At 39.7% G+C, this 18,469-nt stretch overlaps 1 protein-coding gene across 3 annotated transcripts in view; it reads left to right on the top strand.

The window, feature by feature from the left end:
* The first annotated feature begins 271 nt into the window (after positions 1 to 271).
* The window catches only part of LOC101167583 (ataxin-7-like protein 1), a 41,474-nt gene continuing 23,276 nt past the window's right edge, over positions 272 to 18,469 (top strand). Inside the window, exons 1-3 of one of the 3 annotated variants that reach the window (XM_011491054.3) lie at positions 272 to 440; positions 889 to 963; positions 14,453 to 14,557. In XM_011491054.3, the coding sequence (XP_011489356.1) occupies positions 344 to 440; positions 889 to 963; positions 14,453 to 14,557 (277 nt within the window). In that variant the 5' untranslated portion in view covers positions 272 to 343. The remainder of the gene's footprint in view (positions 441 to 888; positions 964 to 14,452; positions 14,558 to 18,469) is intronic. The other 2 variants (XM_020714120.2, XM_011491055.3) reach the window with 2 other exon arrangements.

The raw sequence follows: 18,469 nt of genomic DNA on the forward strand, positions 1-18,469 counted from the left end.
AGTAAAGTAATATATGATTTAAACCCTCAATAAATGAACATAAGTGCATAAAAACATGTATCCTATCTTTTATTCAATATTTAAGGGAAAAAAAACGATATTTGATTGATCTTGTGCGCCCATGAATAATTAAGAACTAATATTGTGACCATTCTGTGTTTCTATGCTCACAAAGTGAACTTTTGAACTTTTGATTAGCGTCCAACATATTTGCCCAACGGAAGCTGCCGACGCTTGCCGAACCCTGCCGACAGTGACGTCAGCATATCTCGTTCTTTCGTTTTTCGCCTGCTGGGTGCAAAGGAGAGAGAGGCTCTCAGCAAAGCAACAAGAAGGAAGAGCAATGGCGACACTGGATCGCCAAATACCAAGTCCGGATACCTTCCTTCACAAGCCTTGGTCTACCTTCGTCAGTGCGGCTAAATTACGTTTTGTTGACAGTAAGTTAGCACGTCGCTGGGGGGGTTGTGTTTGCCTGCAAAGTGTCGGGAAGTGCGTGCTCCAACTGTCTGTGATTGAGTTGAGTAAGCTTCTCCACCATGCAGGGTCTGTCAAAGACCAGCAAAGTAACTGTCAAAATATTACTACAAAATGCAGGATTTGTGGGGCGCTCTTTGACAGCCGCGCGCGCGCAGGCGCTCACGCCACGGACAGCTAAACATTTCCGCGCGGGGCTCGCGCCGTTCTGTAACAATATCCCCCAAGTGCCCAGCTGTAAGTTTGTTAGCTTTGACAGCTCCACTTGGTTCGGCGAGCCAGCTTAAAGAAGGCGCTAGCATGCTAATGCTAGCCAGCCAACCACAGCACAGGGCTCCGCGCGTGGCCCCAAAGTTTTGTTGTGAATGCCCGCCGCCTGTGTCCCTCAAAGCGTTTGTTTTGTTCACTCAGACGCGGCGGCGTCCCTGGACAACAACAGCAGAGAGTTTTACTGCCCGAGAGAAGCCGCGAAGCTCGGCAAACCAGGTGAGGAAGTTGTGCTGGTACGAGGCAAGGACGCTGTCACGTACCACACGGTGGTGGTTTGTTATTGTTTTGTTGCGCACGCACGAGCGCTTTGCACGGCCGTGTTTTCAACCCGACATGTTTGTTTTAAAACCAGCACGGACAAATACAAGCTGACCTTCATATGCATGCTTTATATATATATAAAAAAATAAAAATACTGAATTCGCACCCCTTTGTTTAAAGAGACGTTCAATTTCAGTGCGACATTTCCGTATCTAGGTCTATATCATTATTTCCTCTAAATAAGTTGTTAACTAACAATACTTATTAATTGATAACGGTTTGGAATTGCTAAATGTTAAACAATATCAAACTAGTTGATGTCATTTGTTATGATAACCCAATATATGCAGATCCATGTTGATTATAACATAACACATTTGAAGCTTTTATTTTGTATGTTTCTTGTGGAAATTAGCAGATTTAGTTAGTGGCCTTTGACCAGTCTCACACACACACACGCACACACTGAAGGAGGAGGGTTTGGGGAAGAGAAGGAGGGAGGTAAAAATGTGTGCCCTGTCTAGGCTAACCCACCTTGGTGGGACACAGCCTGGCTATATAGATAGATAGATAGATAGATAGTTAGTGGCAGTGTTGTTTTGCTCTTATAAAAGAGCATCAGCGTTCAATGTTTAATGCTTTCTACCTTTATCAAAGTTAAAATGTCAAAACAACCCCAACAAAAACATGAAGGGAGTTTAAACCCCCGATTTATAGAGTCCTCAATTATCTTGCACTTTTTATGCAATTTTTTTTAACCTGAAGATGATGATTCCTTTGTTGGTAACTAAACTGGATCTACTTTTGTTTTGAGTCTGACTGTGATGGGCAGTAATGGCTCAAACCATCATTTATTTTGATATAAACTAATAACAACATTGTTATATTGCTTGGAAAGGGTATTTTACTTGACATAGAAAAAAAAACATTTTTGAATATTCTGTTTTAATGAGCCAAAAATAGATAAATGAGGATTTGTCCCCCCAAAATACTAATTAAAAATAAGTATTGTAAAGCCTTATTTTTCAATAGGTAGAGATCATAACTACTCTAACGTACACACATGGTTAAAGTTTAGGAGGGAGGGCAAATCTTTGAAATGCTAACATCTTTTGCATTTTTTTCTTCAGACACGATTTAGTTTTTTATGTGTGTAAATTATATTTTAATACACAGAAAGTCAAAAATTGATGTATTTTTTAAAATATTTCCAAATGTTCAACCATATTATTCCTATCTTTTCATAGAGAAGGGGTTGATGATGCATTTTCTTGTTCCTTATTCAGTTTAAACAGTTTCCCAGTTTCGATTAGGGCTGCACGATATGAGGACAACTTAGTGATCAAAATTGCGATGATGATCTGACTTGTGATATATGAACAACTAGCAAAACCAACTACTACATAATTTCCCTTTCACTGCGACATTTTTATTTAGATAAAAGTCAACATAGATTTTAGTGCAAGTTATCTCAATAGGAGACAGGTAAGAACTTATGTATCTCGGAAACCGAAGAATAATAATCTGTCAATAAAACTGGCCAAAACTAATATGAACAACAATGGGTAACAATGCAGGTAGTGTGCGTTTGGGCTTTTTTGAAAACATAATGGTGTCTCTGTCTATGCATCCTCCCTTCCTCAAGGAATGCTGTGAAGGAAAACCAACATGTTTACATTGGAAGGTTTTAAACATTCTATATCCTGTTGTACTGAAAAGCCTGTTTGAAGGTGAACTACCAGCAGGTATGCAGAGATACTTCCCTGCAAGCTTTCTTATATGTGGGAATGTAATTTGGTGCCGAGGGGTCTTCCTCGCCGTCTATGACAGTGGACGGCAAGTAGCCATTAAGCTCAGCTTCTACAGTTTGTGACTAGGAGGTGGGGAAGTCTTATGGTAACCATCTATCATAGTTTTTGTCATCTTTTGCAATACCGATATCGCACTGTTTGGTAAGGCGATGATGATACATTTTCGATTTATTGTGCAGGCCTAGCTTGGATCACCAAGAGTTTAACCGCCAGCTGAAGTTTACTTGCTTAGCTGATTTTTTTTTCTTGACGGCACAGTTATGGTTGCATTGAAGAGTCCACTAAGGAGACAGAAAATCTTAAAAATTGTCCACAATGTTTGCAAAACCCTGACGTCCATCATACGATGGTCTTTACCAGTTGTAAAGTTCAACTTTCAATTTTGAGTCTGTTTATTTTTTTTTTTGAAAATGACTCCTGACAGGTGTGGATGGACGCTGCAAAGCCAGCATTCCTATAAAGGATTATTTCTCGTTGTTTGTTGGTGATCTTTGTGTCTTATTCCAGATAAAGGGAATGTTTGGGAGGACAGGAGAAATCAATAGGATTGAGTGTCACTGCATTTATTCATTTCTCCTTCATGATCAATTTTCAGACGTAACGATCAAATCAAAGTCCCCGATTGGTTGAAATGAAAGTAGTCTTGCAATGCATGTTCAAAGGCCCGCTTTTGTACGTAGATTTCGAAAATGGCTGTAGAAACTTGTGTAGTGACACGTGAACGTGAGAAGTTTTGAACGCAAAAGCCCGAAATGCACATTTACGCGTGTGTACGCATCGTTCTGTGACTGTGTAGATGGCCTGATCCCCTCACCTGATCACTGATAAAATTGACAACTGCAGAATCACTGAACGCTTCACCAACCTTCTCCACAAGTAACGATGACTGATTTGGACCCTGTTTCTATGAACCACATCATCAGCACAATCTCCGCCTGAGTTTGACTGCGATCAAATGGATAAATTGCAAATCTTCTCTGACAAAGTGCTTTGTTTTGCTGCAGATTGTTAAAAAACAAAAACAGTATGGTATCGGACTGAGTTGGGCTGGGTGGCTGTTTTGGTTCCGCTAAAGGCTGGAGCTCAGTGAACGCACCACGGAGAGACGCTTGCTGGCCCTGGGTTCTGTCATTCAACCTGTTGTCGGTGGTTTTAGGGGAATAAAGGAAGGGGGTGCTGGTGCATGAGACGGCATTACGGCGTCTGAGGAGCGCGGTTCCACTTAGAAATAAAAAAAAGAACCTAAAAAAACTACTTTTGGGGAGCATTTCTGTTGCTGTCGTTGAGATTTGTTGGTGAAAGCTGGAAGGTGTTGGTTACAGCCTACAAAAACCAAAAAAATAAAGGGACTTAAAACGGAAATGTGTCGGCGTCTCAGTGTGAGAACAAGCATATATTCTTTGTTATCACGAGAAAACAAAATTAGTTTTCTCGTCATAACTCCTTATCATGAGAAACCGTTACAAAAAGTAGGGAAGGCCGTTTCCGCTTCCCCATGAAACAAATTTTGTTTGGTTACAAAAAAAACGATAGATTTAAACTTAACAAAACAGAATGTTTCATTAATAAAATGAGTATTTTGAACATTTTTATAAGAATGTATAAAAAACTTTAAAAGGAAAAGAATTCAATTATTTTGATAAACTGATGGGTTTTTTTTAAAGTAAATACCAGTTTGTCATTTTTAAAGCCTATTCAGCTGTCGTTTAAGTGCGATGGCTCGTGTCAGTGGTTGCACGTGAGCTTTGGTTCATTCCAGTAGAGCTTGCGTCGTCCCTATTCGGTTCCTCCGCTCCACAGACCGAAGGGGGAGGACTTTCTCCACACCTCGCCATCCATAAATACCCGCAGTCACACGCACGTTTGAGTCACGCTTGAAGCAGTGAGTCTGCTGTCGCTCTCGTGGGAACAGAGTGACGCACAAACCCGGTCCGGGGAAAGTCTTCTGTCCGCTCAGATACCACCTCCCACACACCCTCGCTTCACATGCATCATCTTCCTCTGTCAGAGCCGAAGCGAAGCAGCGCCTCCAAAACTGCTGATCTGTTGGCACTCTGACACTCAGGCCTGCTGGGGCGCACGCCAGAGGAAGACAAAAAAAGAAAAAGAGAGAAGCAGTAGTTTGTACGTTCTAACGTAGTGGTGAGTGATACGTTGCTGACTCACTTGAGGCTTCGCCTGTTTGTGGTTATCGATGAGCAGTGCGGGTCGCTGTCATCATCTCGCTTTTAATCAATGCTTTTATTTATTTGTTTGTTTGTGTGCTGACTATACTCCATGCTTTATCCCAAACATCACGTGGTGATGCTTTTTCTCACCGTAATGATTTATTCTGTCTGTAAGTCAGATCTGAACACACTTAGAGCGCCACATGTGAGTCTTTGATTCCATTATCAGTTATTTCCCTCACTTGAAGCCTTTCAGTGGAGAGCCGGGAAAGTCTCTGCGAACCACCTCGACTCAATTAGTCATCCACTAAGTGCTGCTCGTATTCAAATGAAGAGATTAGTCAAGTTGTTCCTCAAACCTTGTTGTCCAGATTTCTATTTTCTTGACGTTTCCCATCCCTCCTTTTGTTTACATGCCACACAGTGGTGTTGATTTTTGCTTAAATAAAGTTTATTCAAAATACACGTGGAGCTATATGTCAGAATGAACTGCTGGATAATTTTTCCAGATAAAAGCGCCACTTTTCTATATCACGGAACCTTTTCAGAATTTTTGTTGAGAAATGTTTTTGCAGACGCAATTTGATGGTTTGGTGTCTGAATAAAGTATAGAAAGTAAAATAATGAGTTGAAACCCACAAAAAACTGGCAACAACTTCTTACTAACTTATGTTTGAAAATAGGAAGCATTGATCGCAAAAATAATAACATTTAGTAATGAAAATATGTTTATTTGTTTGTGTTTGACCTGTAGATACAAAAAAAAGTGAAAATGTGATTTTCTAATCACTGTTCTCTGTTTCTTTTGAGTACCGCAATACATTAACATGTTCAAAACACAACACAAGGCTATGTCTTCATGACAGGAAAAAAGCAGTGAGAAAAAAAATTATATATATATATTTATTTCTGCCACTATATCAAATCTTAAATAAAGAAAAAAAGAAAAAAGAGACAATCCTAGATGGCCTTACATCACCTGCCGCCACCACACAAAACATATGTTAATATATTTATCAAGATTATGAGTCAAATTTTCTTGAAGTTTATTCTAACAAATATTTACGAGTTTCTGTTGGAAATTCCCAACTTTTACCCCAAAAAAAGAAAAGTATGTTTGAACTTAAAATCAAATCTCCCCCTGTGGTTTTCCTCTTCTGAAGTAAAAAGCTCTCTGGCATCTCTCTATTTTTAACTAAAAGGATGTCTAATAAGGTCTTCTGTTCCCCTAAATCTATAAATTGCAACTCAATTGAAATGTTTATCCAACTTTATGTATTGTCTGACTAACTGTTTTCTGCAGTAAATGTAATGTAAGCGTAAGTTGGTGGATAGTAAGTGTAGTTTTACTTTCTGTGCTCAGTTAAAACTTTTTTCCTCCTTTTTTCATTAAATGGCACTGATTTATTCAAAATAAATGTGGATCTATACAGTAAAAGTCAAAATGGTATCTACTAGGACACTCAATTTTCAAAATAAAAGTGCAAATTTTCTAGACCTCTGAACGTTTGATGTTTGATTTAGGATTGTTTTGTGCAGTGATTCTGCAGACTCTATTAGAGAGTATCTGAATAAAGAACAGAAAGTAAAATGATGAGTTTGAACCTGCAGAAAAGTGGCAGCTACTTCTTACTATATTCTATTTAAAAACAGGAAGCACTGTAAACAAAGAAGCAATACAATTCTGTCGTAAAATATTCATAAACGTGTGTTTATCGGTTGGCTTTTGACCTTTAGAAACTAGTATAAAGTGAAAACATGAATTTTCTAGTCAAAGTTGCTGGAAAGTTCCTGTAGCTTTGTTCTATTTTCCTTGGCTCCACCTAACTTTTTCAAATATGGTTGTAACATTATTGTTTTTTGTGCTATTATTTTGTTCTTGCAATGTCATAGATTGTAGGGTTAAAAGCTTTAAAACGACGTGTGTTCCCCTTTCGACTATAGTACTTTTCCTTGTTCTGAGCAGCTTTAAAAATGCCTCAGACCTTGGACATTTTGGGGAAAAAAGGGAGAGTTGAATTGCACGGACATGTGTGTGGGGAGGCTCAGCTCTCTGCCAAGTGCTAGTCAGCTTGTTTACTCTATTAGACATTTTGGTACTGTACCAAGATTTGTCTGCTCTCTGTCCAAAACGCTACTTAAGTACAAGCTGATCGTTCTGGACCAGAACAGGCCAACCACCTCAACTAAGCGGCGTTCTCCAGATTTCCCAAAGTCGATTGATTTGTTTACTGGTGGCATCAATCAATGCGACGGTTTGGAGATTTGCTGCTTCATACTGTTTTGTTAACTGCAGCCGTGTTTGCTCGCCCAACAGTCATTTACCAATGGGATTGGAGCTCTTCATTTTAAAAACAGGATCAGTGTCTGATGAGGGATTTGTTTTTGCAGCTCCAAACATGCTTTTTTTTCACCAGATTTTTTTCTCTTTTTCTTTGTGTGTTGTTGTTCATTTTCTGGTTTGTCAGTCCTTTGGCAGCTTTAAGATTCTCACACACACACACAAAATTCACTCTTCATGCAGCAAAACAAAACGCATCTAAGTTAGCATTTGAGGAGGTAACGTTTTAATACCTACCAAATATTCTTGGATAGATATGTTAAGGATCATGTTGAGCTGCTTTGATTTCTTTTGATCTGATTACGGAAATACCTCCTTCGATCAAAATTGTGTTTTTGGTTTGTTTAACATTTTGTTGTTGCATTTTCCCCCATGATGGAGGACATATATTGAGAAAATTAGGCTTAAAATTGCATTTCTTTATTTAAATCGTTGTGAATCAGGAACAGACGATTCGGATGCATCCACTTGTAGACATTTTTGTTTTCCTCATCCCAGCTGGAATCAGGCTCAAATCTGAATGCCTGGATAGCTCCAACACTTTAGGCCATTTTTGTTTCGTCTGTAATGTTAGGCTGGGGGACTGTTGGCTAGCTTCAGAGCATGTAAATGGAGAGCTCTCAGCAATGGGAAGGGGATGATTGCACCAACAGTCTCATCCCTTATTTTAAAGGTGATTTTTCTAATGACTGCCGATCTGCAGAAACTGTGTCCTAGAAAACGACACAGTTTTTAAAAATGTCAATAATAATCAAATCCTAGTCAAGAGACTAGAGGGAACACTTTTAACATCGCTCAAGGGAGGATGGAAGTGGGTTTTTAAATGGTCTCTCTGTTATGTGAAGCCTATCCTTTCTTATGCATCATAGCTGCAGGGACTTCACTAATTATTCCAACACAGATTTTGATTCGCTGATATGAAGAAGCAACATACATCTACTTGATACCATGACATTGTTATCAGTGACTGGCTATTTTATTTTCTTTCAAAATATGCACTTAGCTGCAGACACAGTGTAACAGCTTCATGATGGGAATGTCCTTTAAAAAGAAATGCATGTAAATGTAAATATGTTACGTGTAATGCAGCAGGTTATGTCCTTGGATGACGAGCCACACATCCACCAACCAGATTGTGCTGAATGTCCGCATGTACAGCCGTCCAGATGTCAGCAAGGCAAGGTCATGATGACACATGGTCAGATACCCGTGCCTTATGTGATTCACCCCCCCTGCATGCATGCGTACCAACCCGCTCTGATACGTTCACATCCCACTTCTTTTCAGTGACTGTGGCTTTTCAGCTTGAGAATATTTGGTTTTCAGTTCTTGTCAAAGACAAGAATTCCCCTTCAAAATAAACCGTAATGCTTAGTTGTGGTATGGAATCTCCTCTACTGTAATACATCTTTGTTTCAACTGCACTCTTAACATAACCAGCCTGCGTTCGTGAGAGTCAATCATCTTTTGTTTCTTCTAGGCCTGCACAATATACCGCAACTTTATCGTTATCGCAATATCAAGCAGTGCAATATCCATATCGCAAAAGTCAGCAAAAATCGCATTAAATGGTTACCATAAATGTGCTAAAACAATCCTATGGCAGCTTGAAACATTTAACGGATCAAATAAATCCATTTGTGCATTTGACCAATTGTATGGACCCTTTCCGATGTTGACCAATCAGATGAGCCCTTTCATGTTAGATGTTTGCCTCCAACGTCAACGAGGGTCATTTGGAGTATCATTTTTTTAAACTGTTGCAATGAGATGGTAATGATGTTCTTGGTTGTTTTGCCATTTGTTTATATACCACAAATTATATCGTTATCGCAATATTGATCACTAATATCGCACATCGCAAGTTTTGCTCATATCGTGCAGCCCTAGTTTCTTCTTTACCTATTTTTATCTATTTGTATTGAGAATACAGTGTTTGCACGCAGACAGTTTTCTACTCTAAACTGCAACCCAGCTCCCCATGAGGACACTGTTGTATTCCATACACTTCTGATACTGAACTGTCATATCTGCCTGATGAAAAGTATTTGTTCACATGTGAGTGATTGTTACCCTTTTTCAAACCAATTAGATTCAGTTTCACTCCTGCTTTCAAAAACAACTACTTTTTGTAGCTTTGTAGCAATCCTTGATTATAGACATGGAATATGGATTCTCTGTAAGGCTGCACGATATGATGAAAACTTGTGATTTGCGATATCAGTGATCAATGTTGCGATGACGATATACAGTAACTTGCAAAACATGAACAAATAGCAAAGCATCTAAATACATAATATTCATTTCACTGCAACAATTTAATTTAAAGTAGAATTAACATACCTTAAATAAAACTCCAAATGCTCCTCGTCTACATGGGAGGCAAACATCTGACATAACAGAGCTCCATCCGATTGGTCAACCACATGAAGGCATCCATCTGATTGGTTAATTGCATAAAGGGATTTATTTGATTCGTTACTTCAGGCTGCCTTAAGATTGTTTTAGTACATGTAAGGTAACCATTTACCGCAATATTGTCACAGACTTTTGCAATATGAGTATTGCCCAGCTTGATATCGCCATAACAATAAATTTGCGATTTGTTGTGCAGGCCAAATCTGATTCAATGTTTAAATCTTTAACTGCTGTTTGCCTTTATTAACTGTTGTACATATTGAAAGGAATTAATTTCTTTTTTTATAGTAAAAATAAAATAATTATGTAAAAAAAAAAAGCCCCTTTCACCCTCCGTGGGTGGTTTCTCCTCCAAGCTCGGGTCCCAGAGGCCTGGGAGCTTGAGGGTCCTCCGCAGTATCTTAGCTGTTCCTAGCACTGCGCTCTTCTGGACTGAGAGGTCTGAGGTCTTTCCAGGGATCCGTTGTAGCCACTCCTCCAGCTTTGGGGTTACTGCCCCAAGTGCTCCAATTACCACAGGCACCACTGTAGAGGTAAGATCTTAAGCCCAAGCCCGAGTCCGGGTCGGGTCGGGTTCTGAATGACAATCATTACGTTTGGGTCGGTTCGGGCCAGGCTTCTCTCTCGCTGACTTTTTTAATAAATATATTGTAATGGCTGCAAAGAAGCTCCTTAGGCGGCGGTTGTCAAACAGCCCTTTATTAATCCTGTACGTCAGAACGGTTACCGCACGAACCGAAAGGCACAGCTTCTTCTTACTCAGAGGGAGAACGTTCACCGTACGCACACACACAGGTAGACCCCACCCCCTCTATCCCACCAGTCACCAGCCCACTGTTGATTGACATACACTGTGGTCCAGCAACTGTCAGAAAGTGGGGGGCGCCGGCCACCCGCAGCTCTGCGCACGTGTCGTGAATGTCATCTTCCCTCCGCAAGTCTACATCTATTTTGTTTAGGTATCCCCGATATGGAGCAGCAAGAAGTCAAGGATAGACTTAAGACAGGGGAACTGAAAAGGCAAACATGCACCGCGGCTGCAGAATTTCTCCGCGTAATGAAGCGAGTGCGCATCAAGATCTCTCTTTCACTCTCTTTGTCTGGCCTCTTATTCTGTGTTCCAGCGTTATTTCGTTGTGCAAACGCATTTATCATGTAAGGAGGAACCTATGCGCAGCGCTTCCGGTGGAACTCTATGCTACAACAGCGAGCTTGACTACGCGTGCGGCTGCAGCGACAACTCTCTGTTCGAAAGAAAATAACTTTCATGATCATAAAAATATGTAGATTATTTAACCTTTAAGAAATCTGGCGTTTTTTTTTCTGCCAAAAATACTATGGGATAAATTCAACTTTCGGGTTTGCTTCGGGCTCGGGCCTGCGAATCAAGTTAATTGGTCGGGTTCGGACCGGGTTCGGCTTTAATGCCTGCGGGCCTGTGTCGGGTCGGGCTAGATTTTTTAGGCCCGATCTTACCTCTACACCACTGTCACCTTCACTTTCCAGGCTTTCTCCAGTTCTTCTCTGAGTCCCTGGTATTTCTCCAGTTTCTCATGTTCCTTCTTCCTGATGTTCCCATCGCTTGGCACTACCACATCCACCACAACGGTTTTCCTCTGTTCTTTATCCACCACTAAAATGTCTGGTTGGTTCGCCATTACCATTCTTTCAGTCTGGATCTGGAAGTCCCCTTTCATTCTCTACCACCTTCGGAGGTGTTTCCCATTTTGACCTTGGGGTTTCCAGTCCATATTCTGCACACATGTTCCTGTATATTATTCCAGCCACTTGATTGTGGCGCTCCATGTATGCTTTCCCTGCCAGCATCTTACACCCTGCAGTTATGTACTGGATTGTTTCAGGCGCCTCTTTGCACAGCCTACACCTTGGGTCTTGTCTGGTGTGGTAGATCTGAGCCTCTATGGCTCTGGTGCTCAGGGCTTGTTCCTGAGCTGCCAGGATGAACGCTTCAGTGCTGTCCTGTAGGCCAGCCCTTTCTAGCCATTGGTAGGACTTCTTGATATCAGCCACTTCAGTTATGGTCCGGTGGTACATCCCATGCAGGGGTTTGTCCTCCCATGAGGATCTGTCCTCCAGCACTGTATCTTCTGCTCCCCATTGCCTGAGACATTCACAGAGCACACTGTCAGTTGGGGCCTTGAGCTTGATGTACTCATGCATCTTGGATGTTTCATCCTGGATAGTGGCTTCTACGCTCACTAGTCCTCGGCCTCCTTCCTTGCGGCTAGCATACAGTCTCAGGGTGCTGGATTTGGGATGGAACCCTCCATGCATGGTGAGAATCTTTCGTGTTTTAACATCCGTGGTCTGTATCTCTTCCTTTGGCCATCTTATTATTCCTGCAGGGTATCTGATAACTGGCAGTGCGTAGGGTCTTATTTTTGCCATTGAGCTAGCTTCTCAGGACTTGCGTTACTCGTTGGAGGTATTTAGCTGTTGCAGCTTTCCTTGTTGCCTGCTTCAGGTTGCCATTTGCCTGCAGAATTCCAAGGTACTTCTAACTGTCTTCAATGTCTGCTATTGTTCCTTCTGGGAGTGAGACCCCTCCTGTGTGGACTACCTTGCCTCTCTTTGTCACCATCCGGTTGCATTTCTCGAGCCCGAATGACATCCCAATGTCAGTACTGTAAATCCTGGTGGTGTGGATCGGGGAGTCAATGTCACGCTCGCTCTTAGCATATAGCTTGATGTCATCCATGTAGAGGAGGCTACTGATGTTGGCCCCATTTCTGAGTCGGTATCCATAGCCAGTCTTGTTGATTATTTGGCTGAGGGGGTTCAGACCTATGCAGAACAGCAGTGGGGACATAGCATCACCTTGGTATATCCCACATTTGATGGACACTTGTGCAAGTGGCTTCCCATTGGCTTAAAGGGTGGTTTTCCACAGCTTCATTAAGTTTCCTATGAAGGCTCTTAGAGTCCTATTGATGTTGTACAGCTCCAAGCATTCAGTGATCCACGTGTCTGGCATTGAGTCATAGGCTTTCTTGTAATCAATCCAGGCTGTCCACAGGTTGGTGTGTCGTGACCTGCAGTCTTGAGCAACTATTCTGTCAACCAGGAGTTGGTGTTTGGCTCCTCTGGAGTCTTTACCAATGCCCTTCTGTGTGTTGCTCATGTACTGTATGCTCATGCCTTTCAGGTCACCCAAGGTCACTGTACAAGGTTAAAAACAGAATAAAAGATCAATAAGAAATTAACATGGATAAACATAAAGATAACCATCAATAAGACATAATAAAAACAGGATATAAAAAAAACATAAAAAATGAAGTTGTGATAACTGAATGGATTAATTGTATGATTGTTTGAAGAGATGAGTCTTGAGCCAGTTTAGCTCGTGCTGGTTTGCGGCGCCTTCCATCCGTGAAACCCGGGTTCGACTCCGGGCTCCTCCCTGTTCCCTTCTCTACCTCTGCCGGTTCCAAGCCCGGTTTGAGAAGGTTGCGTCAGGAAGGGCATCCGGCGTAAAACATTGCCAAATTTACCATGCGACTCGTTCGCTGTGGCGACCCCTGATGGGAGAAGCCGAAAGTGGAAGAGTTTGAAGAGATGAGTCTTGAGTTTGGATTTGAACAGTGGCAGAGTCAGTAATGCGTAGATCGGGAGGAAGAGAATTCTATATAAATGGCAATAGAATTTAAAGTTAAAACATTTTAAGCCAGATGGTTTAAATAACAATATATCTTTAAATTTGAGAGAAAGACTAGGATATGTTTAGTTTTTTCATTGATATAGACTTTTTCTTTGTTTTACTCTAGATTTTCCAATATGTGTTCCTAAATGCCCTTTCTATTTTATGTTCTTTTTCTTTGAAATGTCTTGAAAATGCATTGAAATTGAAAAGTGAAAGAAGTAAATAAATATGTGCCTCACACAATTCACTTTGTCAAAATAATATTATTTAATGTCAGCATTACATTTCACACTTTCTCCTGATTATAGTTTTGAGTTGTGTGTTTTTTTTGTTTTTTGTTTTTTTCTTCAGAGCCTCATGTTTGTGCCTCAGAGCAAATTCTAAAGCTGTGAACACGGTTTTCACATGCATTCATGTTTGGATGAGATCCCACAGGAAGTCTTTTGATAAGAATATTAATGCACGGCTATGAGAAACACCTCCGGGCCCTATTCTTTTGGCTTCCATAATTTACCCTGTAAGGAGTAAATAGGGAAAAAAAGGAGTTCTTGCAGCATCAGATTTCAGAATAAGAGCATATATGTCTGAGAAAGATGTTTTAAGAAAAAAATAATTTTTAGGCTTAGCAGGCTGACAGAGCTACCAGGCTTTGATACATTTATTTATATTATTTTATTATATTATGTAGGAGAAAATAAATGCAGGTTTTTAATACTAGGGAAAATGTGGGTTTTATAATTAGAATTGCATGAAACAGAATAATAATTAGTTAAATTGCTGTATAGGCCTAAATATATTATTTTTAAATACATGTGGCAGTGTTTTCTTATTTGTTTTGTTAAAACAAAAAAATGTGAACATTTTAATTTTTTGGGGGGAGTAGATTTTGTCCGGTTAAGAAAATATGAAGACTTTATGGTGTTTACGTTACAAAAAAGGTTTTTTTAAGTGTTAAATTAGAATTTTGTCTTTTTATTCTTGAATATTTTAGGTGACACTTATTTCATATGACCTAAAAAAAAGAGTTTTCTTTTGTCTCTTCCAGAGATGCACGTGCACAGTCCTTTCCCAATGTTGGAGGATTTTTGTCTGGTTGTCTGCCATATCTGCAATAAGGTGGTGACTCCTCAGGGCATCCTCGCACACTACGGTAAGACACACACACACACACACAAACACACACACAGTGATTCAAAAGCCTCTGATCTGAAATATCCACCATCTGTAGACGTATTTCATTAATTTAAACACAAAAAATATAAGAAAAATACTATAACTTGTGTTTGCCATGACCTTTTTCTCAAAGATATACTCTGATATTCAACCAAATTATAAAAATAAGATGATAAAAACAGAAAAAAAATGTAAAGAAGGGTTCTCATATGCAGACTTTTCTATTTATTAAAAAGGTGGGATAATCTCCTCAAAAGGTACAGATGAGAATTAATTGGTATATTAAAGAAAAATGTTGCTTTCCGTGATTTTTTTAAGGTGCTTTGACAAGTTTAAACACTGTAGCAAAGACTTCAAGATGCTAATCTAAAAACGGCTAAACTACATGTATTCTCCCAGCTAGGCCTCCTGGTTTAAAAAAGGCCCTGTCTTGCACCTCTCGCTCGTCTCTGCTCTCGTGACTCTACTGAGCGCGCTCGTAAGCCACTCCTCCCTTCTGCCAGCAGCTTGTCCCCCAGCCTGAGCCGTCTGCTTTCGGAGGGCTTGTCACGCTTTGTCACGCTTCCCGAGCACACACACCAACATAATCCTTCTCTGTGTGGTGAGAGGCGGCGGAGACGCTCACACACTTTATCACTTTCACTTTCTTGTTTGAAAGAAGTTAGAGGCTCTCCGAAACAGCAGCCGCTGTTGTCTTTTAGTTCCTGCTCCTCACTACTGCAGATGGCGCGGATGACAACAGGTTCCAGGCTGGCACTTGAGCCGGAACACAGCCTCCCAAGAACCCTATGTTCCTGAGGTCATAGTAACCAGACTGTCATTTTCTACAAATAAAAACCCAACACTGTTGTTGAGTAAGAATCGAAACCACGTGTTCATATATTATATACTATTATATATATTATAGCATGTAGCCTACTAGCCTTCGGATGTAAAGTGACTGTTAACGAGTATGATGCTTTTGTAGAGCGGTTTAAAATGAATAAATCTGATCTCTAAACATCCTCCGTGTCTTCAATGCAATGTAATGAGACGCACACAGACAGAAATGTGAAGGTCTCCAACTATTGCTCACATCCGTGTTTATGAAGCTAGGAGCTATGTCCGGTAGGCGAAGCAGCAATCCGTGTTTATGAATGACTTATGATGTAAATAATTACTTTGTTCGCTCGAATTAATCGGTAACGAAATAGTATTTCGTGGGAACGGAATATTATCTTGTGGGAACTGAATATTATTTCGTGCGAACAAGATGTTAATTTGTGGGAACGACATATATTTTATTTTTTTAATGTCAGGACACGGGCTCCGTACGATTATGACGTTTTTGGGCAAAATTCCAAAAACCTGTTGTTCTCTTGGACACACCATGTATTTCGGGCTATAAGTCGTTCTGGAGTACAAGTAGAAAAATAAAGAAGAAAAAAAAATACATCATAATTCGCACTTTTGGGAGACATTTCACAAAATTTGTGAAATAGAAAAGACAATTTATCATAAAAAAACAAATTATAATAACGTATTAGATAACGATAACAATGTGAATGTTAACAATGTGAATGTTACATAACACAATGAGGCTTACCGTAATTATCTTCATGTGACAAGAATCTAGTAAGTTAGCGCAACATATGAACTGTTATTCAAATAATCAGAGCATAAGGAACATGCTAACAATCAATAAACTCTTTTTTCACTTCAAATCACTAGATCCATGAAATTCTTCTACTGTGTCACTTTGGAACAATTTTACAGAGCGCGGCGTAGGCCTGATTCTTCTACGTTGCTGTCAGTAGCAAATACTGATACACCTAAAGTGCCCTCTAGTGGTTGTTGCTCCTATATATATATATATATATATATATATATATATATATATATATATATATATATATATATATATATATATATATATATATATATATATATATATATATATATTTTTTTTTTTTTAAAGCGCACAAGTTGCACCTTTGGCCAAACTATGCAAAAAACCTGTGAATTCTGCAGAGCTGAAGTAGTTCATTAGAAATTCGCCTCTTGCGTTGTGGGTGGGATTGTTGGGTTGACCCGCCCCCCTTTCCTCTCCCTGTTGCAGAGGGAGCTTGTGGCCCCCCCAGTACATTTTCTCCACCCCAATTACAATCTTTTTCAAACTGCATTTTTTTCATCTGCTCCTGATTCACAATGACTTAAAGAGAGAAATACTCAGAAATGAAATTTGAATGAATTTTTCTTCATGGACTATCCTCCATTATCAGAAAAATGACACAATTGCCATCAGAGTGGGTTTTAACTCCACTTAGTGTTGTCGTAGAAAACGATTGTCCTGACCTCTGATGACTCGATTGCAACTAGAGGCCAACCCTGTCAGGTCAGCTTCATGTTTTATGCGTTTCCCTCCATTGTTGCACGTTTTCGTCTTGCCTCCTCGCAGACTCGGCGTCCAACTTGTCCCTTCTGGTAATGCAGCTGGAAGTGTTGTGTTTTTTATTCATCGGCACATACTTGTTTGCTTTTTCTGTGCATTCATCAAGGGGATTTAGCTTCCGTGCTCGACCTGTAGATCAGAAACACACACACACACACACACAAAAAGCTGAGAGGCTCTATTCATAATATGCAGGAATACATACATAGAGGGAGGAGGGAGGAGGCGTTGCTGCCTTGTTTGGGTCAGCAACTCGTTTGGAGAATAAGGCAATAATGTCTACCAAACTGACCCACGCTTCCAAGATGAAGCTAAACTCCAGTCTGTACATCAGACACTCGCTCCATGCACTAAATTTGTTTATTTAAATGTCTGTAAAGTAAGGCGAGCGTGCATATTATTAGCATAAGTCTCCCAATGGGATAGAAAAGTAAATCCTTAATACTGGCAATGTTGGCTGAGGATAGTCAGGGAAAACGTGGGAAAAAAACGCTTTTTAACCCTAAAATAGATCCTTTAAGACCAACTCAGACAAAAATGATGTTTTTGGTGTTTTTAACATGTTCGTGTGACATTTTTCTGATGATGGAGGATATATATAAATAGAAAAAGAAGCTTAAAATTGTATTTCTGAGTATTTCTTCATTCAAATCGTTGTGACACAGGAGCAGACAAAAAACACAGATGGAAGAAGATTGTATTTGTGACGTGGAAAATACAATGGGAAGATGCACAGCTCATAAAACAGCTGAAAAAAATGAATTTCAAAGATTAGCTATGGAGAGATTATCTGAATTTAAACTCCATTAAGTTTGAGATTTTTTTGAATGTAATTTAATATCAGACAGAATTAGAGAACAGTAGAGTTGGTTGCAGAAACAGATCTAGTCTTTGGAGCTTTTTCCTCAGAAAAATTCCTTTTGTTTTAATTTCTGTACTCTTCATCTTCCTCTCTTTATCACCTCCCTCCTGCTGCGTGTTGCTGATGATTCGTTTATTTCACTTCTAACTTGAAAAAACCCCATCCTGCTCCGTGGATCTGTGTGTTGTGGTGAAGGTGGGGGTGTCTGCATACTTATGCTGTGGTCTTAATAGTTCCTATCACTTGCTGATTGGTTGCTGTTATGTTGTATTTTTAGCATTATTTCAAGTCATGCTTTCTGCATTCGTATGTAAACAACAGTTTAGCCTACAAATTGTTTTTAAAAGTAAAAAGAAAAGTTACATTTTCTCAGGAAGTATACTGGCTTAAAAAAAGCTTCTTTGAGTAACTTAAGGGAGGATAATTTCCCATCATACTTGATATTTTTGTAAATTAATGACCTAATTTAAAAAAATATATATATATATTTTCCAAATCAGGTTTTATAGTTTTGACATGAAATAAATATCTTTATATGCAAAAAATTCTATTAGATCCCCTAATTTTATTCACATTTTGTATCATTTGGGCAGCAA

Source organism: Oryzias latipes, chromosome 23, assembly GCF_002234675.1.
Source record: "Oryzias latipes chromosome 23, ASM223467v1".
Lineage (NCBI taxonomy): Eukaryota > Metazoa > Chordata > Actinopteri > Beloniformes > Adrianichthyidae > Oryzias > Oryzias latipes.